Source organism: Argiope bruennichi, chromosome 5 (genome assembly GCF_947563725.1).
Source record: "Argiope bruennichi chromosome 5, qqArgBrue1.1, whole genome shotgun sequence".
Lineage (NCBI taxonomy): Eukaryota > Metazoa > Arthropoda > Arachnida > Araneae > Araneidae > Argiope > Argiope bruennichi.
The window spans coordinates 35,557,100-35,581,851 of NC_079155.1; the positions used below are offsets into that span (position 1 = coordinate 35,557,100).

A 24,752-nucleotide genomic window follows, 5' to 3' on the forward strand; every position below is an offset into this window, starting at 1 on the left:
AAACTGCATTTGTAGTCACAAAATCCCATACTAAATTTGATATATTTCGGTCAGTATGTTTTTGAGTTATCGTGCGTTTATAAAAAGACTATAAGTTATAAAAGTAAAGACCGACAGGCGGTTAAGCTCCCATACACTGTAGTTATCAACACTATCGATGTAACACGTACATTCACACTATAGATGAAATATATGTAGCGTATATTATTTATTAAGCTCTTTTAATTTTGTAGTAATAGTGTTACTGATATTCAAACAGCCGGACTTCCCCTGAGCGTATTTAACTCAGAATGTGATAGATATCTACAAATGTGATATAAAGACCGTATACCAAATTTCAACGGTCTAGCTCAAATCCTTTTTGAATTAGCTTTGTCACAGACAGACAGGCGGACATTTTCCAAAAATGCATTTTTCTAACTCAGGACTAAAACGTGGAGATTCGACAAAATCTCGAGTTCTAATTTTTTAACGATTGCAACGCTATCTCTATACTACGTAAACTCTGAATACTTTCTCTATACTTAGAAAGTAAAAATTTAATTTAAAATTTTAATGCAATTTTAAACAAAATAGTGAACAAACTGGCAAAACCTTTTAAATACAATATAAATACCAATTAATAACAAGATCGGACATTTTTATATTATAAAATAATATTTTTTAAAATAATAAAAAAAATATGAGAGTTACAAAAGATAATTAATTATAAATGCAGCTAGAATATTATTCAAAAATTGTAAAGATATTTTATTTTAATTTTAAATAAATTCAAATGCACTGTGCCTTTGTAAATTAAATGAAAGTACTAAATTAAATTATTCTGAAAACACCACAAGACAAAAATAAATATCGAAGCCTCGATATCCCTTAAAGCTGAGGAGACACGTAGGCAGCTGCCTCCTGATCCTGTTTAATAATCCGAAACTGTCGGAAAGTGTCAGCAAATTTGAGCAGCATTGTTTTATGCAACTTTAATTAAATTAACTTTTCGCATATTATGAAATCAAAATAATCCATCGTTGCCGCTGGAAGAGTTAATTGGCACGCTAGGAAGTGGATAATTGTTTCTATTTTCGACTCCTCTCAATTATTCAAGTAAGCGAAACCATCGATAAGTCTATTCGTTATCCCCCTTGGAGGTGGAAATGGACTCCTCCTGTAACCCGATAGCTCCTCTTCGTGATGCAGTGGTGAGAGAAAAGTTCTCCTGACATTCGAATAAGAATTCGAACAAGTTTCTTTTTTTGTTTGTTTTTCTCCGTCTCCCTATTGCGCCTTTTTCTTTATTTACTTGCTTTCTATCGAGCAGACGATTTTCATGCTTTCCCGAATGCCATTTTTCATTCTTCTCTTCTTCGTTATCAAAATGTAAAGAAAAGAAAGACAGAAGAAAAAGAAAAGAAATACTAGAATTTAACGTTACTGAAAAAGTCATTAAAAATGTATAAAAGAAAATAAAATTTTAAATACAGTTAGACAGACTGCATTTAAATTGTTAGCAAAAAACTGCAGACGATTTTATCCAATTATTTTGAACAATAAAAATTCAAAATAAAAAAATTAATCCAAGTTGATGAACATTTTTTTCTTCTTTTTTTCCATAAGCTTTGATCGAAATTAAAAAATAAAAGTCAAATATAGTTAGTGGAAAAGTTATTCAAAATTGGATTTAACGATAAAAAGTGAAAAAAAAAGTAAACAACGGTTACTTTTTATGATATGTATATATACCTTCAAATCTAAATTACAATGGTGTATTTTGCAGATCATAAAAAGAGGAGACGAAAACTTGATAGTATATAGAAATGTTTCGCTATTTAAAAAATGTTGGTGAGATTAAGATGATAAATGGCAAAATGAGTGTAAATATATATGTCATTATCTTATCACAAATTCTACAAAGATCTAAGATAAATCTGCATATGGCATATTTTTCAGCACGATAATGATCCAACATGCATATCGAAAATTGTCCAAACATTATTTCTCGGAAAACAAGATTAAAATACAAGAATGGCCACAGCAATCACTATCCACTTCAGGCAATCGAAAATTAATTTTAAATAAATGCTGGATAAAACTTTAAAGGTACCTATCTATAAACTCGGTTTTGGAAGAGAGACAGGAAAACAGTTATTGGAATATCATAGAATCACCTTTTGAATGAAAATCTTCATTTGAAATTGAATCACTAAAAGAATGCGTAATTTATATGAAGTACGCTTCTAACGGAAGAGAAGTTGGTTGAAAAGTGTCAGTGCCAATTGGCATTGATGTTCTTGTTACACAATTATGAGTTTGTTTTGGCAACAATACAACTAATTTCCTCCAGTCTTTTCGAAAAGAAAAATTACGCAGTTAAGCTTCTAGAAGTCTATAAATTTACAATTTCAACAGTGAATAAATTTGTCACGAATTGACAAATTTATGGGAAAAAACAAATTCACTGGGATTTTAAATTTCATTCGGAAAAATTTTCTAGATTTTATTAGCAAGCAATATATTTTCAAATCATACCATAAAGAACAGAATTTAAATGTACTCTAAATATCATAATACTTCGCAATTATATAAAATCCCAGAATACAGTAAACTGTCTAATCTGATACATACGGGTTTGATTACCTGCCGGATTATCGAGAATGTCAGGACTATAGATAATCATACAGACATTAGGGAATTATATAATTATATATTTTTCTACACGTGGGAAATGAGCCAACAGTATGTTAGGGAAAATTATTATGTTAAAATCTTGAGAAGAAACATATGGAATAATCAAATCCTGTACTGAAAAGGCGAAAGTTTCAAATTTTAACAGACGGTTAGACAAATCAGCAGCATGCTGTGTCAGGACTAAAGACATACAAAAAGATCTGAATGTCGCAGCCATGCAACACTCCCATATAAGAAACTCTCAACGCGCTTTGAAAAAATAGACAATAACGATAACATCGCATTTCGAAATTGAAGTATACGACCCAGCATTTCCAAAGAATGCTAAGCGACCTCGCCATCTCCTACATGTCAAGAACATCACCAAAGTTTTGTCACCGACTTGACAATGGATCAATTAAGCCGAAATTCGTTCATGTAAATTCTTTTTTTTAATTTTAATCTTTTTTTCTCATGCGTTATTAATTAATTGTTATATTTTAAGTAAATAATCAATTTATCTTGCATAACCAATTACTAAATAATTTCATTGCCATGCCATTACTCGATTCACCAGTTATGTCTGGAGGTTAAGAACCTTCAGTTCAAGCACTCCATGACACTCCCGTCAAATTGGCAGATTTTTAACAGAAAAGAAAATAGCTCATCACTAAATGCCATGTTCCAACAGGGTGCTTCAGATTAACGGGAATTGTCGGAATAACGAGTGACGGATTAGAAAAAGTCTTAAGAATTAAAAAGAAAAGTAAATAGCGGACTTCTGGAAAGTAAACATATTGAAAAAAAATTCTTTTAACATTAAACATTAACATTATTAACATTCATATTTTGGATGCTAAGTATTGTCTATTATTAATAGAATTCATGCACCTAACCAAATTAGAAATAAATATTAAGTTTAATGTAAAAGAATCAAGAAAAAAAGAAAAAAATGATGATCACAGAAAAAATCCTTAGTTTGAATCCTGCCTAAGGGTGACCCTTGAGAAAGTCTTCAGGTCGGATTCATCATTTCTTTCTTTTCTTCTTGGTTCTTTTGCATTATACTTAATATTTATTTCTAATTTGGTTAAGTTCATCTGTGTTTTATTGGAAGCAGCATTAGCGCTCTCTAAATTCAATGCATCTTTGTTTGTTGTCGTTTCTTATGGCACTTCCCATGGACAAGCCCGCTGCTACGAAGACAGCGATTTAAGCCAGTGGGGGAGCGTCTCTTGTTTTTATAGTTGCGCCAACTAGGTCCAAGACATTGCTACTCATGCATCATTCATTCGCTTCGTGTGAATGTGCTCTCCTTTTTACAGGAGAGCACATTCACACATCTCACAGATAGAACAACGGAAGAACAACCATGCCCAAACCGGGACTCGAACCCAGGACGCCCAGATCACGAGGAAGACGCGCTACCCCTATGCCAGGACGCCGGCCCAATGCATCTTTTATTAATTGGGTTCGGAAAAAATTTATTTTTAATTGAATTTCATAATGATTGCATTTTTTAATAGTTTCATGCAGCCAAAATGTCTTGAAGTATTATGTAATTTCCGAATCCGCTTTGCATCTTGCATAAGGAAAGAGGATATGACACCATTTCGGTGTAAGTCCACACGCACGCACGTTTGACGATAAATGTGATAACGCTTATGTCTGTGATTATGACGTCACAAGAAAAGCTTTATTTGTCATCGCTGCCATTTAAGTATTCAAAACAGTATTTTAATTGTTAATTTTAAAACTTATAATTGAAAAATTACCTTGTAAATTATTAGTAAAATGCGCGATATTTCCTATCCATGCAATTATTAGCTTCCATGAGAATCTGGCAATGCGTCGTGCCAATTCAATTTTGAAAGCCTTTGGAAAACAACGTGCGTTGATACTGGATCATCTTTGAGGAGTTCATTGAAAAGGCCTAAAGTAATCTGAAATAGTGATATTCAAAGTTTAATAACTCGCTCAATTTTAATAGCAAAAAAAAAAAATTGTTTAAAATTTTAGTTTGTCAAGAATATTTTATTAAATACTAGCTGGTACCCGACGCGTTGCTGCCGCAGAAGAAATAATTTTGAAAATTTGAAATAGCTATCTTGTTTAATTAGGAACGATAGAAACAGTGATATTTATTTTACTGTCGATAATGAATATATTCATTGAAATTGAATGATATATAAGAGAGAAGTACAAACAATGTTGCAAAATAAATCAATCAAAGTGAATATAATCCAAATTAGAGGTCAAATAATGACCACCCATTCCAAAATCAACAGAACTATTTAATAAACTTTAGCAAAGAATACGACTTACGATTTTACTTTCTTGTATACGTAGTACAGAGAAAGTATATTAATCATCAAACAAATTCGAACTCGAGATTTTGATGAATCTCCATGCTTCAGGCCGGATTTCGAAAAACACCTTCTTGGAAATGGTCTGTTTGTCTGTCTGTGATAAAGATAACTCAAAAACTCTTTGAGCTAGATGGATGACATTTGGTAAATGGTCTTTACACCATATTAATAGATATTAAAAGTTGGGTAAAATCCATCGAGTGGAAGTCTCTGTGTCTGGCTGTACGAATACAAGTTGACACGATAACTACAACGAAGAAAGCTAGATAGATAAGATTCAGTACACAGATTTAACATCTATAGTGTAGACACCTGTTACAAATTTTGAGCCATATTCATCGACGGGTTTACAGTTTGTCGGTTTGTACTTTCAGAAACATATAAATTCGATCATTTAAAACGCAGTGACTTAAATATCTCAAATTCAGAATGGGATTTTGTGACTACAAGAGCAATTTTGCGTCGAATTTTTATTTCAATCGATAGGAAAAAGGCATTTAACCCTTTCTACGGCCGTGGGAAATATGGAAGTACAAGTGCAATTTTGTGTCAAATTTTTATTTCAATCGATAGAAAAAAGGCATTTAACCCTTTCTACGGCAGTGGGAAGTCTGCTTCCCACCAAATTTATCAATCTTTGTATGAAATTATGTAGGCTGGCATAAGTTCTGATAAATATTTTTAGAAAAACAGAAACTTAGATGCTACAGTTCTTTATCTCACACAAAATGATGTGTCTTGATTTGTTACTTAATTATTAATGAACCAAATTAATTAATGAATCAAATTAAATTTATCTAATAAGCTAAATGAATCCCTTTTCTTATTCTAATTTCAAGCCTAAAAATATTTAAACATAATATGACTAGAAAAAAAATTGCCCTTTAAAGGGTTAAAACACAAATTCAATTTTCGGATACTATTAACCACATGCCAAGGAATAATCACCAAAAATGCCATGATACAGTCAGTAAAAATGCTAAATTCACGCCAAAGGTTGATATTTCGTAGCTATTGTACGCCAGTGCCACGCAAGGCATTTTCTGGGATAACACCTTTATTAAAGAGTATGCTAGAAAGCTATAGGGAGATCATTTCCGATGGTTCAACTGACTTTCGGATAGAGATCTGCTAGAGATAAAAGAGATCATGAGCAGAGATAATGCCATTCAATGAATATGCATCTCAGCAGTTATCACTCAAAGCATCATGCTGATACGGCAGTGCTCCAAAAAACTCGAAAAAATTTCATATCAGCCTTTGAATCACCAAATACTTCTAAAGGAAAAACAAAGAGAAACAGGTTGCCAGTTTAAAAAGTCAATATTCGACAAAAAAAAAAAAAATCATATCGCCATAGAAAGTATCCGAATTTTTTAAAGGATGGAAATTAATATCGTGGAAAGCAGTTTCAGCGACGCAAAAACCTTCAGGCGACTTCTTCATTTAAATTCATCGATTCATTATCGATTAAGAAGTTCAAGACGATTATCGTTATTCGTTCATTTACCGACTATTGATTTGCCATAAATTTTTATGGAAATGGCTATAATTCGTTCTTAAGATTCAAAAAAAAAAAAAAAGACCAATAAATCACATTGTTTTTTATTATTTTTACAATGTTTTTCGCATATAAAGAGGAAATATTTTAATCGTCGGAATTCGGGGCTTAAATATTATGGTGAATTTCCACATTTCATGTCTCTCTCAGTTCATTTTTTTACTTTCTCCTATAAAAAGTATTGTAATCGTCAAAAAAATTTGAACTCGAGAATTTAACGAAATGCCACGTTTCAGATTTCAAAGGCTCCCAAAATTGCAGCCCAATTTTTTTCTGTGAGTAATTTGATGAAGCAGGCTACATTGTTTTTCATTGAGGTGATTTTGTTGTTGTTTCTTATGGCACTTGTCATGGACAAGTCCGCTGTTACGAAGATAGCGATTAAAGCTGGTGGGGGTGGACGTCTCTTGCTTTTTCAGTAGCGACAATTAGGGCCAAGAGTACGACTTTGCTACTCACGCATCACTCATTCTCTTGCACAATCCCTTTTTACAGGAGGGCACATTCACACATCTCACAGATAGAACAACGGAAGAACAACCATGCTCAAACCGGGACTCGAACCCAGGACGCCCAGATCACGGGGAAGACGCGCTACCCCTATGCCAGGACGCCAGCGAGGTGGTTTTACAAAAGATTACCATCTCTCTTCTCCTGAAAAAGCCCATAGTCTTATATGATTCTTTTGTTGTAGAATTGAAATTTCGAGTGAAATTGAGAATTCTGAGGAAATTTTCTTAAAATGGTGGCCTGCTTCTCATTTAACAGGATGATAGGAGCATGGGAAGATGAGGAGAAAAGACAGAAATGGAACACTTTGTGGATGGAGATCAACTGCCTCGAAGAGGATGTCAGTTTGGTGAATTGGCCGGCGTTATGGGCGGGTTATGATAAAGACAGTAGTCGTCTACAGCAAATCCTATCGATACAACTTTGTTCATGGGTGGCGAAGTGGTCAGCTGTACAAAATAAGTCTTATATGGCTGAAACCTTGCAACAAGAATCTATTTTTGCGAAGTAAGTTGTTAGAATTTTCTCAAATTTGGAGCTTATTTATTTATATTTCTGATGGCACTCTTGTTGTTAACTTCGGCTGTTTGTCAATTTATTTTATGAACAACAGATAATACTCAGGTACAGATAGTATCTTTCATGTCAAAAATAAAATGTTTTGTTATTTATTATACGGTGATATATATTGTATTATTTGAATATAATAGTGTTTTAATAATGTCACCCACGAGCTGGATGTGAACTGTATAACCATGAATGAAGAATGAGTGTCAACAACTGTGTTACAACAAAGAACTCATTAGTATTTAAATAAAAATTAGAATTTTGCTGGCAAAAATTAAACCTTGCAAAATAGAAAACAAAGACGCTAGACAACATGTCAACTAGCGAAGTGAACTGTGGGTTATGGAATATCGATAGCAAAGCAAATGTTTCGTAGTGATTTGCGTCAATATTGATGCATATCGATACGTTCCACCTACCCTTATGAATATCATATAACGAATTGTTCTAGACTTTGATTAGAAAATTTTTCCTCGGCCCTCTTTTCAGCCTAGACCTCGCCTTACTGATTTTCATATAGAATTTTATTTTAGATCTTTCCACTGTGGCAAGATTCCAGAATACCGTAAAATAATTTGTTCCACTTGTTCCATGTGGTGGTAACACATGGTTTTGCTTACTACATGTCTATTCAAGTGGCATTTATTTCTAGACGGGGATATAAATTGTGTTGCTCCCCATGAAAAATGTCTCAACATGGATGGTATTTTTAAACATAGTCACTTAATAGTACTTATGATATAGTAGTGTCCTATAATTATTTTTAATATAGTAAATCAAGGCAGGTTAATAATAATTTTCAATGAATAATAATGTGTGTTTTATTACATTTTGTGTTCTTTTGACTGGCCAGTGGAATTTACTTTATACATATCCTAAATAAAATAGGGTGAGCTTTTAAATACATTGCGTATTTTCTAGAGGGCAAATGAATCGACAACACAGCGTGAGACAATGTACAGACAGGTGTTATATGAAATGCGCATTATGACGTCTATGTAATTATGACACCATGTGAATTCACTCCACTGTGCTTTGAGTTGATATCGAATTCTAGTTGTGTTCCTTCTCAAGATATTTATTCTTTTCACCTTGAAAGTGAAAAAAAAAAAGGGAGAATTTATTGATTTTAACTGTAAAAACCTATATATATATATATATATATATATATATATATATATATATATATATATATATATATAATGAATAGCGAAACAAATAATCAGTTCCCCCAACCACAATCACAGAACCGATTTCACCAATTCTTAGATTATATAAAAGTTGATGACGTCTAGATATGTTATCAATGGTTGCTTCTCTCATACCTTTTTCTATTTTCAAGAAAAATAAAATAAGACATTATTTTATGAGCATTCTCTATGTGGAAGAATATTCCACAGAGTTCTTCAGCCACAGCCTTTGAACCGATTTCGCCAATTTTTATTGCATATGAAGGTTTATGACCATTAAATATTTCATCAGTGGTTACTTGTCCCTCAGCGATTTCCATTTTCGAAAGAAATTGGGAAAACATTATATATTCTGTATAAAGAAAAATTGTGGCAGAGTTCCTGAGCCAGAATTGTACAGTATGAATTTCCCAATTTTTATCTCACATGAAAGCTTTTAGTGCTCAGATATGTCGTTATAGTCATCTGCTCATTGCCACCATTTAGTTAAAAAAAAATATAGCAAAACGTTTCGACAATATAAAAATTTTCAGCAATTAGAACGAAAAATCGTCAAATTTGTTCGCAATTTAAAAAACGCAGTTAACTAAACAATTAACCAACAGAATTTTCTTTTATAGCGCAAAAAATTTAAAACTTTCTTTTGTTATGATAAGACATTATTCATCAAAATTAGTTGACATGATTAAACTAATACTATTAGTTCGGTAGGCAAATAGATGGTCGCTGAAGTGGTTCTTAAGTTGAAAAATTTATTTTCAAAACTTGAAATCTAACCTTGAAAACATTTTTCTTTTTAATATTTGAATAGGAAAACATTTTCCCATACATCACCACATGCATGCGACTTCACAGATCGTACTCATAACTTGGTCTTAAAGAGATAGGAATAAAAATATCACCAATAACGTTCTCTTAAACTCCGCTGTTTCATGAAATGAAACGTAATAAATAAATAAATCACATAAAATTAAATAAATAAAAATAACCAATGAGACACGCAACATACAAGAACACATCCCATATCGGTAAACATTCACAATGGAAGGTCCAGTCCAAATAAAATCAGGCAGACCAACTAAATGGGAAGGGGAAATGTTTTGGCACAGCAAATGTCTGTTCCGAGCAATAACAAAGGATAAAATACATAGTTGTATAAAATAAGAGCGATGGAGCTAGACAAGAAAGTGTGATAAATGACCTGTTCTAAAAAAAGGAACCGAGGAAAGCGGGAAATGAAAGTTTCAGGATGGAAAAGAACAATATTAAAAGGACGAGAAAAAGATAAACACACTTTCGTTTTAGTCGGAGCGAGGAGAAATGTTTTCTTTTCAACGAAAATCATCGTTTGGCGCTTTCAGACGTGGAATAATATCGTGGAATGGATAGATCACTTGGTGGGAAGCTTTGTGCTGTTGTCTGGGCTATTGAAATATTCAAGATGTGGGCGATTTCATTCGAAGAAAACAGTTTTCCAAAGCGATCTGTTGAATAGGATTAAATTGGAAACAGAAGCAATTTATATGTATTAAGATGTTTGTCAGGTGCTTAATTTTTCATTCCAACTGCACGAATCACAATATATAGAATAGATTAAATTGGATTTTTACAATAACTTCAAAACAATTCCAGATTAAAAGAATTGTTCTTTTTCAACAAGAAATTCACTTAGAGAGAAAAAAAAAAATTTCTTATTACAGAATTCGCAAAAAAAAAAAAAAAAAAAATCAAAACAAATGTGATTACACGAAAATAAATTTAATAAATGTTATAGTATTATACTTAGTATTTTTAAATACTAGATTTCATCCTTAATTTGTTGCACTGAACTGTAGTTTGATTTAATAAAAATAATTTAGTACTCTGATATTTGAATTTTGTAATAAAAGAATAAAAGATTGTAATTTGAATTTTGCAATAAAAGAGTAAAAATCCCTTGTTCTGTATGGAATTTTAAAAACATTCTTTAATATACCGAAACGAAAAAAAAAAAAATCCAAAAATATTTTCACACCTAAAATTATTTTTTAAAAAAAATCAAAGATTTAAGAAAATTATCATTCAACAAGTCTTGGTTTCTTTTTGATTCAAATTCTAATTTTAATCTGATTCTCAAATAGAAAGCAATTCGTTATTAACAGAACAAAAAAAAATCTGATGATAAGAACGGTTCTTGTTTCTTTTCTGAATTAGAAGGAAATTGAAATTTCTATTTACTTACTGATAACTCAGACAAAATAGATTTCAACAAAATACAGCTTTTAAAATCTTTATATTTTTATATTGATTAATAAATTCCAATACCTCAAATTCTATCAATTTTTTTAAATACAGGTGAGCGTGTTTAGCATCCCTAAAGATTTTTTTTTATTTTTTAATTATAATTCTTTTTAATAAACTGGAAATTGATAGCATTTATTCCAAATTTATGATGAGCAGTTGTTGATATTCATTATCAAGCAGTATTCTGCAATCGGCACGCCCGTTGCCATTATCATATGCTATAAGCCATAAGATGGCAAAAGTTTAATAAAAAAAGGTCCAGAAAGTTTTAAAAAAATCGTTCTTTTTGAAATGTCAGCGAGTATTTCAAAGATGTTATTTTCAACAAATATCACAATAAACAAATAGTAAATTATTTACACTATAATTGATGGTATTTTTATTTTTATTTATTTATTTTATTTTGCTGGTATGCGAACGTAATTTAAATTAATATCCTTAGATATACTTTTATTTGAACTTTTACATGGGAATATTAAAGATTCTGTATTTTGTTTACTTTATTTCATTCAAAACAGGTCCAAACTCTACGTTCAGCGACCTTCATTGCAGAAAATTACGGATGTTTTTATATTATTATTATTTGTTTATTTTTTTCTACTATATGTCACATTACACAAACCATAGATAGTATAAAAATCTATAAACAATATCATGCTAATAAATACATAAACTAAATTGTTCGGAAAAACCGCTTTCATTTATTTAATCATTTAACGGTATTTAATCTCATTTTAAAGACTTCTGGGCCAAATGTGCCAACTCTAGACCCAATATTTTTCGACACACTGGTGTTTAATTATCATAGAAAAAAAATAACTCATCAGAAGCACTTCTTTTAGAGTATCTATTTTCCGCTTTGATTGAAAGGACAATCAACCGTAGAGCCTATCTAAATCCAATTTCAATTCAGTTAGGAAAAGTAGAAGTTTCGATTAATGGTAGGAAAAAAAGAGTGCTACCAGGATATTGATTTTCCTAACTGTGAGATAAGTTTGCTTTTCCGGAGAAAATGGATGAATGATAAGAAATAAAACAGATAAGGAAAACCGAATTGATCAGGATCTTTAATTGAGATTTTGTACGTGGTTCATAATTAAAAACATTGCATTGTAAATAATAATAATAATAATAATGGCTTATTTCAAAAAGTACTTTGATGTATTTATTTTATCGAGTAGTATAAATTTTTTCTGATACTGAGCTTCCAATACTAGAATAACAGAATAATAATGAATGACTTCTTTAAAAAAATTTTTACAGATAAGTCCGAACCTCGGGTCCAAAACATAGTAGTATTATGTTTTAGATTCATTTCATCTATATTCAGTACTCTTAAATATCTACGTAAATAAACTCTTAATTATATAAAAGCAGTAATATGAAACAAAAGATAAATTTAATATCTTTACAAAGAGAGCGTAAATAAAGGGGGGGATGTCCCAAAATAAACTCAAGGTTTGAATTTACCACCGCTCATGCAGTAAATGTTGGCAACCCTATTTTTTAAAAAAAAATTGACAGCTGATCGTTTAAGGTTAATAAAAACACGATAGAACAACGTGTTACCGCAAAATTTGAATTAAACACAAAATACAGTGTTTATCTTTAAATTGTTATATTTTCATTGAACCATAAAGCACACAGGATAGGGTTATGCATGGAATAACACATAGAGCAAATGGCCTCCACGGCTTTGCTGCCATATGTGCACTCTTTTGTCGAAATAATTTTCCATGACCATTTTGCATAAATGTGGCTGAATTTCATTGATGCAGCGTTGAATTTCCTCCTTCAGTATCGCGTGCTTGTGGGATTGCTGTCATAGACCTCTAACTTCTCATAACCCCATAAAAAATTCCAGTGGTGTTAAATCACACGATCTAAGCGGCCAATTCTCAAATTTTCGAACTGTGGCCGCCAGACTTTCGTATTTTGAAATATTGTTCAAAAATGAAAACACGTTATTCTATCGTGTAACGCTCCATTTTTACTAACTCTAAACTATCAGCTAAGGTGTCCAACATTTTATTGCACGAATGGTGGAAAATTTAGATTTTGCGTTAATTTAGGGACACCTTTAATACGTAGTAACTAAAATTTTGAAAAATAATGCTGTTGAAAATACTTTAATATATATTTTTAAATCCCTTAAAACCGAAGGAAAAATTGTAAGAAAATTAAATAAATATCAGTGAAAAGCTTTTTTTTTAATTTAAGGTAGTTAAAAAATAGTTATTGGGCAATAATATGCACCAAAATTATTAACATACAAAAATATTAAACATACAAAAAAAATGTTATAACTTCGATTAATCATTATTAAAAATATAATTCTAATTTTGACAAGTCAGCCGTTTTTTAATGATTACACAATTAAAATAGTACAAGTCAAATTTGGTAACTTAAAGTCTAACGGTTTACTTTGCAGTACTTTGCATATTGATGAAGCATGACACATGTCGCAATTTACATACAGCATGCAAGTCTATAAAGACGGAATTTGTTAACAAGACTAAGAAAGATAATACATCGTCTGCTTCCTAATTGTGAATTTCTCATGACAATTGATTAGAATAGCAGTTAATCTTAGAAATGGAATAAATATTTAAAAAATTATTAAAATACTCATTAGTCATTTAAAAAAATGAAAAACAGAAAATATGTAAAATACTAAATACATCTTTCTTTGATTTCTCGTAAGATCTTGTGATCACTTCTAAAATTATTAGAGGGAAAAATAATTTCCGAAAACACACATGAACATGCACATGTGTGCAGGTAAATATATTTTGAAAAGTGAATAAATATAAACTGGATATTTTTTCAAAGTTAATAATTCTATCTTTAAATCATTTAAAATTTAAGTAAGGTGGATGACCTCAAAGCTTCCCAAAATATTTTTAAAGTGTGAAAGTTCTTTAAAATCATTTTAATGGAAAACATAGTTTTTGCAAGCATTAGTTTTTTTTTATGGTACAAAAAAATTTTCCTTTAAATTTTAAAACTTTATTCTAAATAATTATTTAAATAACAGTATTTTTTTAACATACCTCGTTTTTAAAATGGACTAAAATGTATCAGATAATTTCTCTTCGCCTCATGCAGATAAATCTGAATTTTTTAAATTCACAACTACAAATTTTGAGAACCTTCTGTATGTGACTAGGAGAAATTATTTTATAATTTTTCACACCGTGTTAAAGGCATAGTAAAATTATTTTTTTCTTAAAATAAATGCTTTCTGCTTTTCAGTTTTATGTGAAATTTCCTGATGAGTTCACTCGAGCACAAAATGTATACCAAACAGGTAAAAGAGTGATTTAATATTGCTATGTCGTTCAGTACCTAAAGTTTCCAATCACTAATTTATTAACATAAAGCTTTTATATTTTTTTTAAATAAACAGCAAAATTTGTACCGGACAGATAGACAAGAGTGTTAAAATAATTTTAACACCAATAATAAAATAATAATAAAGTTGAATGGTTTCAATAAATTTCAAAATATTTTCAATGTTTCATTAATCATAATTTTATTTCCAATAATAAAATTATGTTACCTTATTAAAAACGTTTAATTTTTTCTGTAACATAAGCAACAGATATAAACAAACTCGATTTTCCCGAATTATAAAAGTTTTCTGAAAAATTCAATTTTAAATATAGGTGTTTTTTTTTAAATTTATTACTATTTTTTGCAGCAAATCTCGTCAGTGTAACTTATTTTGTTCGTGAACTTCCTTTTCTAATCCTGTAATGTACAATGCTTTTATGCTCAGAGAATTGATATTTCATTAAACACTGGTTGAGAAAGCAAACTATATAAAAAAAAGAGAGAAATTTTTAATATTTCATTTAAAGAAAAAATTTAGATTTGATTTAATGATTGAACAACTGGGATTCCAATATCGAATTAAAAATTCTGTTCAATTCTATTTCAATTATTGTTATTTAAATAAATTTCAAATATTTTAATTTGTTTTCTTCTCCAGAATGTCTTACCATGATTTCTATTTTTCGTTCTAAAACAAAAATTCAAAAGAAGATTTTTTAAAATATTAAATGTATTTCTGTTTATTAATAATATTAAAATTACAGATTTTAATGGAAAAAAAACACAATAATTGTTAAATATTTCAAAAACATCTAATCATATACATATAAACATGCATTTTAATAGTTTTTTATCTTTATCTAAGTTGTTAACAGACCATAATATAGGATACTTTGTGCGCAATATCTCATCATTAAAATACATTAGCTAAGTTCCAATCAGTATGAATGTATCTGTCTATCAAAGACTTTAAGCTATAAAAGAAAAATGATGCTTACGTTAACCTCAACGAGTTTCGTTTTGAAACTTAATTAAGCTTAAATCAACCACAAAGTCACAATTTCTCGAATAAAGATAACAGAAAATCTTGAGTAGCGAAAATGAAATGGCAAAAGCTAGGGGGCGTTCGGAAATGATTAATCAATATTTCCCTTGGGATCAACTCGCAGTCTAATAATTGCTAGGTCATTCCGTAACAAATCCAATTTCATTTGTCAAACTTCAATAAATGAGCTCGTTCTCTTCTTTTTTTATCGGGTTAACCAACTGCCCGCACCCCTGCTCCTCCCCTCGGAACTACAAGCAAGAGCAGATGGTCCATTGATAACAACAGCTGTTTCCTATACAGCAAATATTTCTACAGACTGCGGCAACTTTGGAAGCATTGAGTTTAATCCAGTGCCATTATTGGTCAGTCATTTGAACTATAGCTATTAAAAATAGAATAAAATAGCTTTTTGCAAATGCAAACGATTTTGAAAAAAAAAAAAAAAGATGCATATTAATTTATTATATTGTTTTTTTTTATTGAGAAGGGAAATAAATTGACCACGTAATTTTCAATTTATTCACTGCTGCAATTCTAGCATTTTGCTAAAATTGAGGGAAAGAAGTAGCAAAAAGCTGAAACCGTAAAATATGTTTATTATAAACAAGCGTGTTTTTTTTTTTTTTTTTTTTCTTCCTGTAATGAAAGCTGTTTTTATTTTTATGGAAATATTCTAATTTATATTCACTCATTTATCATTCACTTCATACATAATTTAAGTTTTAACGATGATTCACTCACTCGACTTTTTTTTTTCAGAAGAAATACTATTCGTCATCAAGGATATTTGCAAAAAATTATATCGATTCATTGTATATCCATAAATAATTACATTTCTGTTATTGTTTCTTTTAACATCCGGCATTCTCAAAATGTGAGCCTGAATAAAACGATAAACAGTTCGAAGTTCTAGGAAAAATTCCCGAAACCAGGAAGTTGAAGATATAAAAATATCACACTGATTGATATAAAAATATCACATTTTAATTTGATATCTGTTCAATAAATTATATATGTCAGTATTATATATTTCTAACTCTGTAATTGTAAATTATGAGTTTCTGCAGTTGGCATTGAATTAACACGAGGGTTTTTCAATAAATAATTTTAGTAACATTTATTTATTATTTAAAAAAAAGGATGTTTCTTTAAAAAATAAAAGTAAACTCTCTTCCTCTCAATGCAAATTCAAAAAGATAATCACTTTTATTATTGATATGACATAATATTGGAACCCCAAATTATTATTTATTAACATAAAAATCCATAAAAGGAAAAAAATTTAAAAGGTCAAGACAAAAACAGAAAGAAAAGGTTTTCGAAAAAAAATTTTATTTAAAATAGTATTCTTAAGATTCCTTAATTATTTTTTCTGCTATAAACAGAGAAAATAAAATTTAATACTTCAATAACAATTTTCAGATCTTTCAATTCAACGAGAAGTATGTTTTGTCCTGCTTCTTTTTAATTTCGTTATTTGCTCAAGGTTTCTCTTTCATAACAGTTTCTAAAATATTCCAGGCATTTTATGCAAAAATAAGCTTTGAAATTCTATTTTGTATTTCATAGTTTTAAACTTTTATTCTATTCTCTGACTTCAGTCCCTGAATTTATAAACATTTCGCTCATGAGCAGGATAAAATACTTTATAAATATATTTTATCCTATTATTCTTAGAAAGTTGTCCTTTAACTTAAAACTTAACATTCAATTCATTAGGTAAGTTACTTAAGATAATGAAATGCAAATATCAATTTTTTCTTTGGGTTTTTATTTATCTTTACACCCAAAATCGTCAATCTAACAATTTATATTAGTTAACTATTTTAAATAAGAACCACGATTAGTATTAAAAACAATCGACAACTCTTTACAAATCGAACTCTTGAAATCTTCATTATTTATAATAATCGCAGACAGTATTAATTATAATCGATTAATCATATTGGCTATAAAATATACATTTCATTTTCAACAGTTTCTACAAACAATTTTAAAAGCTGTGCTCAATTTCTGACACAGGAATTTCAATATAAACAATAATTTCACACATAAAAAACAATCTCAGCTAATAAATTAAAGGATATGAGAGTATAATTTTTATTCTTTAAAGTAAGTGATGAAAAGAAAAAAAAATTATAAATAAATAAATAATTTTTACTTTAATATTTTTTAAACAACAACATTAAAATACATTCAAAAATTTTTTAATGTATTCGAAACTGAAATATATTAAAATTTCTAAAAATGTTTCGCATACTCATTTATTTATTCCATCACAAATTAATTCTGTAAAACTAATTATTTTCCTCACGTTTTTCTTAAAGATAAATAATAACATTAATAATAATCATCGCTATGATTGGCATCTTTCTTTTCCACACTAAAACAGTCAACAAAGGCTACAGTGACATTTCCCATGAGTCTTAGGGAAAAACCAACCAAAAAACCCTAATAACAATTTAATTGGTGAGTCATTTTCACTCGAATATATAACTCCTTGATTTGAATAAATGTAATTTATTTGATCTGAAATGAAGTCATAAGATAAAAAAACAACTATGTGAAAAATATTCACTGCACCCACGACATATATCAAAACCGAAACTTGCACTTTCCAACTTGGAAAAATGCCAAGTAACAGGAGGGACTCGCCGATAACTCTCGTGGGAGGGCACAAACGTTATCAATCCCGAAATTTCCTCCCCTAATCGACAGGGATTTTTGACAGTTCGGTACAACTTTTTTATTCACTTCAGTTCTCGAAGCTGGTGTTAAATTTTGCACTAAGTTTAAATGAGAATATGGTAAGTGACTGTACGTTTGAATGATCGAAATATTAATACGTTTCTTTTGATAGCTATAAATGACAAAATTTATTTCTTTAAATATATTAAAGAATAGAGAATAATTCACCAAATGATTTGATAATTCTGGATTACATTATCGTTCGGTGAGGCTTTCACTAGTTGGTAATTCAGATTTAAATCGTTTCATTCCGTTGCTTTTATATTTCTCGTTCTCGCTTTTTAAATATCAAGAAAATAATAAATTTATTTTCATAGTTATTATAAAGAAAAGAGCAGAGTCAATTATGAGTTTTCATGGAACAAATATTCAGCAAACGATAATTTAAAAAAAAAAAAAGTACTGTCGATTCTGATTAAATTTGCCGATTGCAATGATTTCAATTTATATATATATATAAAAAAATAAAGTTTTCGAATATCTCAAGTATAGAGTGAATAAGTTTTAGAATATATATCTAAATTTAATATATCAAACTTATATATATCTTTTTTTTTCAATTTTTTTTATGAAAGCTATCTTTTCTATAAGCAATTTTAACATTCAGTATGAAATGTGGTATATAAAAAAATATTGATATGGAAAATTTGAGTTTTCAAAGTACATCTAAAAAATTAAGGACGAGGGAAAATAAACAGATTTAGTGAAGTAAAACAAATATTATAATCCTACAAAACAAAAATTAATCTATGCAAGAGAAAAAATACGATCAAGCAGACGGGATCAAATATGTTGCCAAATAACGTTGATAAAAATCACTGTTTACGGAACCAAGCAAATTTATTTCTACAGCAGGTTCGGAATGAATCACGTTCCTATTTTATAACATAGTAGTAAGTAAGAAAAATGTAATACATTATTTAGTCTCAGACTCAGAACAAAAAAAAATTAAATGTTAATTAATAGATTTTAAGACGTGAAACATTACATCTAGTTGAAAGTTTAGACACAAAATTAAATTACAACACTTACAATTTCGAAATGAACATTTAGCTTTTAGCAATAATAATAATAATTTTTTTCACTATTTTTCTTTTTAGTTCTATTTTCCTTTTTTTGTGGTTTAAATACTTATCTTTTTATAATGAACTTCTTTGATATTTTTTCTTTTATTACAAATTGAATGTTATATTATTAATTCAAAAACACACTTATAAAATAACCAATTATTTCATTTTCCAATCCAAATCATTTTAGGTACGTTAGTAGCGTTTTACAAAGATTCTAATGGAAACATATTCTGCAATATTTTAAACACGAAGTTTGAACGATTACAATAACTTTTTTTTTTATTAAATCAAATAAGAATACTGAATGAAAAATTTTTAACTTTCAATAATATAAATATAACTTTGATTCTACAATCTACGAAATATGTATTATATGTTTTATGTCAGTAGATTTCTAAAAGCATCTAGGAACAAATAATAATTTCAAACACTTGATAAAAGAAATACTTTAAGCTGTAGCAACAAAAAAAAGGTATTAAAATAATTTTAAGAAAATTAGTATCAGATGGAAAACGTGCATAACAACATATTTTTCTTATATATAAATGAGAGAATTATACATAAAAATAATTACACAATAAACCGTATGTTTTATTCATTTTCCAACTCCATAAATATGAAAATACACAAAGCCACTCTATTAATGCTTCTATTTGAGATATTAGATCTTATATTCCATGGGTGATTCAATGATAATAATAATAAAAAAAGAACAGTAGGTAAGGGGAGGGGGATTAGTATCATAATAATAAAAAGTAATTTTCTTTGATAAACCACTGTTAATACTTTCCTTTAAAACACTGATGAATACGTACAAATAAAAAAATTTCAATTAAAAAAAAAGATTAATTTCAAAATTGATAGGAAAAAAAAAGAAGTATCCTACCTGATTTTCAGATCTGAGAATCTTCATCTGATCATTAATTAACGCATATTTGGCGGCTTCCTCTTTCCTTAAGGCTCTCTCCTTCTTCAACTCTGGGCTCCAGAAGGTCTTGATGCTGTGCATGCTGGAGCCCAGTTTCTGTGTGGTCGCCTCAAGTTCCCTTTTCAGATTGCTGTACTGGTTTTGGAGATCATTCAGTCTGGTTTGCAGCTCCATCACGAAACTATCGCCACCACCGGCGGACCTACTGCTGTACCCATGCCTGGTGGAATCACCATAAGCGGACCTGGACATCGAATGGCTCGTGTCCCTGTACGGGTCTGAGTCCATAGGTCCCTCTATGTCCCTGTAAGCATACTCGTCCCTGTACCCAGTGCGGTCCATCGACCGCTCCCTGCTTCTAGGATGGCGATCCAAGGATCTGTCTCTTGGATCTCGAATGGGCACAAACTCCCTGTCCTGGTCCCTCTCCAGCGAGTGATAATTTCGTAGTGGCACGCGAGTAGCAGATCGGCTCCGATGATGGCCCGATGTCGGACCACCAGTGGCCCTTCCGTCCATGGTCGGACTTCCAGCCAGTTCCTCGTTGTTGTAGTAGTGCCCGACGTTGTATGCACTCGTCGAGTGGGGAACTGGTCCGTCCGTGGGTAAAGTCAAAGGACTGGCGTTGCCGGAACGACTAGCACCGTACCCGTGTCTGCTACTCCTGCGACCGATGGGAAGGGAACTTTCCGGGGGTGGTCCACGGGATGGACTGGCCCGTCCGGATACAGGCTGGGAAATGGAGGAGGGATAGTACTTGGAGGAGGAGGATGCAGGTTCGCGGTTGATGTCGGTCCGTCTGGATGGTTTGGGTGACCTCTGGCTAACACTGCTGCTGCCGTAGGCTTCGCGGGACATGGCTGGCGCTACCTCTATTCTCGACTGCATCTAAAACTAATCTATGGAGGTACGATATTCTAGGTGAATACATCCGTTCCCCCTTCGAAAAAGTACTAGGAAGCGCGAGAATTGCTGGAGGCCCACACTAAACTCCTCGAGACCTCAGCAGCGCGGGGCCATGTTGTAGCAGCGAGCAAACGGTCCGCCCGATTTTCTTTCTCTCGCCTTTTGGGAACGATCAATAGCTCGCCTTGGTTCCTTTCGGTGGAGCAAACGATAACGGATTATTCCATCCGAGACCTAGAATAGAATCAACCAATCCCTGAGACACCGGCTTTTCCTTGTTGTTCTCGAGCTGCAGCATTTTTAATGGAGTTCCGAATACCGGTTACGAATTGAAGAGAGGGCTTGTCTCTTCTCCTCTGACATTTCGCCGCTCGGCTTATTCGGTGAGGAAGGAAGATCGTCCCTTCCCACTTTTCTCCTGCCTGATACTGCGAGTGACGTCACACCCCCTCCGTGGTCCCAGCTGTTACGGGATGGACCAATCAGCCCGCAGAGTTTTCCATATGGATGTGAGATGATAGCGACATCTAGTTAAAGGAAGAAGAACAAAAGTTGCAGGGAAGAGTTAGTTTTGATACTTACTTTTTGATCCTGTTTTCTTTGTTTCCTGTTGATGCTCGATTCTTCTTTTCAAAAGTGCCGGTACATTCCTTGATATCACCTAGATCCAATATCTATATTTCTAGAGCTATTTTATTCATAAAATAAACAAAATTGGGAAGTCACTTTCTAGTAATTAACAAGTTTATTTATTACATTATATTTAATTAATTTTTCCTACAAATATATATTTTTGCACTGTTAATTAATAATATATATTCATTTTTTACTTACATTTTTTTCTTTATTTATATTGATTTGATTGTATTTATTAATTTTCAAACAAATTATCATTTATAAATTAATAGTTTTACCGATGAAAAATTCTATTTTCACAATTTTGTCACAAAATTAATTTTGTGAGTATGTAACATTTTGAAATATTTGATAAAAATCTAAAAATTGTTTAATTAAGGTAAATTGAATTAAATAAAAAATGGCTACTGAATAAAACATTGAAATATAAATATGTCCTTTATAAAATAGCTGTTAAATAATCAGTCCGAGTTGCTCACCAGTATATTTTGTATTCATAATATTTTAAACTAAGCATTAAATTTAAATATAACTTCAGTTTCGATGTTCAAGAAAATTTTTTAATATGTTTCATTAATTAGAAACCGTTCCAATCTTAATTTAGATTTGATAAACATTTTAATTACACTTAAACTATGAAAGGGTATGAAAATTGCCATATGAAAAATAAAAAAAGGAATTAGCAAGTATTAAAAAAAAAAAATTTAAAAAGCATCAGTCACTAGTAGCATTGCTACTAGTGGCATTTCCCCTTGCACCATCAATTCTTTAAAAAAATATTAAAACTGTCACTTTCCATCGATATTTCAGTAATCAAAAGCATACTGCTAAAAGAACTGCAAAATCAGACAAAAAAAGCGCAAAATATGCTCTGAAAATATTTTGCGCCTTTGAAATGAGGATTTTATATTATATTAGACTAATAACTTTCGAAAAGCTTGAGATCAAACGATTTTTATTAAAATTATAAATTCTGAAATCGCTATTTACAAGTTAAAAAGAAAAAAAGAAGCTTTTCGGAATTCGTTTTTTAAAAAATGACGATAATTTTTTCCATTATTCTAAACAATCTTATTTAAATTAAATTAAATTCACGTTTTAATTCTTTTGCTGTACTACGAAGTTACACACACACACACAAATACATTTGAAAAGAGATCTTTCACATGAGCGTTCCCATTCACGTTGAATGAAAATATGGACTACATTTTAAGTTATTTCGTTTATTAATAAACGTCAGTTCGATGAAAACATCAAATGCATTTTTGGGGTGCATATTATTATAATTGTTGATAAAAGCAAATTTCTTCGAAAATTTTTTTAAATTAAGAAAATAATATTAACTAATATGCAAGAAAGTCAATGAAGAAATATAATTAATTTTTATATATATGTATATTTAACATATTTTATTCAATTCAGTATAGTTTCTGTTTCATTCAAACAAGTTTTGTTATTGTGGAATGATTATGACATCATTTTTAAATTTTGATCTCAAAGAAAATATTGATAGGATAATCATTGACACTTCGCTAATTATTTTGAGAGTTAACATATGTTTGGATATAAAAGTATAAACAAAGAAAAATCTTTTACTTGATGAATCAACTTTTCTTAACTTGAACAATAGCCACCATTCCTTTTTTTTTCTTTCTTTCTTGTAATTTAATATATGCAAGAAAATATAAAAAGATCATTTCAAGTATTTTTACTTAAAATAAGTTTTTTAAAAAGTTAATAGCGTAAAATAGTGTTTTGTTTTGATGGTGATTAAAATAATGCAAAAAAAAAGACAGAAATTAATTAGATTTTCCTGAATATAATTTAATGTTCATACATAATCTTTTAACTTCTCATGTAAAAAGTATTTAGAAGAAAAAAGTATTATAAGTATTACAATTCAAGACTTTAATGAAAAGCATGCAGTGCCCGGTGGCGGCTGGTAGACTCAGAAATCAGCAATGTAATAAAAAAATTTACATAAAAAAATTTCTAATGCTTCTTAACTTATAATCAATCTAAATTTTTAAATTTTAGTATAAAATTTATTGTTAACAACTTTCACTATATGTGTTACATTGTCTTTTCTTTTATAATTTTCGTGGCTTTTTTTTCAGAAAGATTACATAAATTATTCACCTATCAACAGTCCATATAATATTACCACCATAAAGTAAATATAGAAAATAAAATATCGCTTTTTTTTCGTACATTATAGGAACCCTATTAAAAAATTTGGCTGTGAAGCGTTCATTGGTAATGGTTTTGTTTACTGGAAGACTTACGCATGGTTTAAATCCGGCATAGATTAATCTTTATTTTTTATATTCAATTTTTTGCTCGAAAAAAACTGCGAAAAAAAATTTTTTTTTAATCTGCATTATATATTTATGAGTAAAATATGCAAGGATATATTTATGAGTAAAATATGCAAGGATATATTTATGAATAAAATGCAAGGAATATTAAAGTATTGTATGAGAAAATTGGTTGGGTTAATCTCATTGGAATAATTCTCGTTGATCAATTAGGAATTTAATCATGTTTATGATTTTTTTATTGGTAGATGAATTATTATCCCAACCTCGAGTACTCAATTTTTTATTTTTACATTGGAAAGTTGCGTGCGTCGTAATATAATTATCGAATATAGCGGACATTTCCCTAACGAAATATTTCTGCATTGTTCGTGACCGCACTCTGTGTTCCTGTTCGCAAAAAATAGAAGATTCTACGCAAAAAAAAATCAGGAAATAGTTTTCTTGACTAGCCATCCATTTATTCACATCGAGCCACTTTTTATTTTTATACAATTTCCGATAAGCAATTTCATACCACGGCTATGAATAGTTCTTAAAGACAATAAAATTATTTTCTTCATAAAGTACAAATTTCACAAGAAACTAGCTTGGTTTCCTGCGATCGTTAAAATAAATTTGCTC

At 30.2% G+C, this 24,752-nt stretch overlaps 1 protein-coding gene across 1 annotated transcript in view; it reads right to left on the minus strand.

The window, feature by feature from the left end:
• LOC129969269 (golgin subfamily A member 4-like) overlaps positions 1-21,589 on the minus strand; it is a 177,952-nt gene extending 156,363 nt beyond the window's left edge. Inside the window, exon 1 of the mRNA XM_056083749.1 lies at positions 20,227-21,589. Coding sequence (XP_055939724.1) covers positions 20,227-21,156 — 930 coding nt within the window. The 5' untranslated portion in view covers positions 21,157-21,589. The remainder of the gene's footprint in view (positions 1-20,226) is intronic.
• Between the last annotated feature and the right edge of the window lie 3,163 nt (positions 21,590-24,752).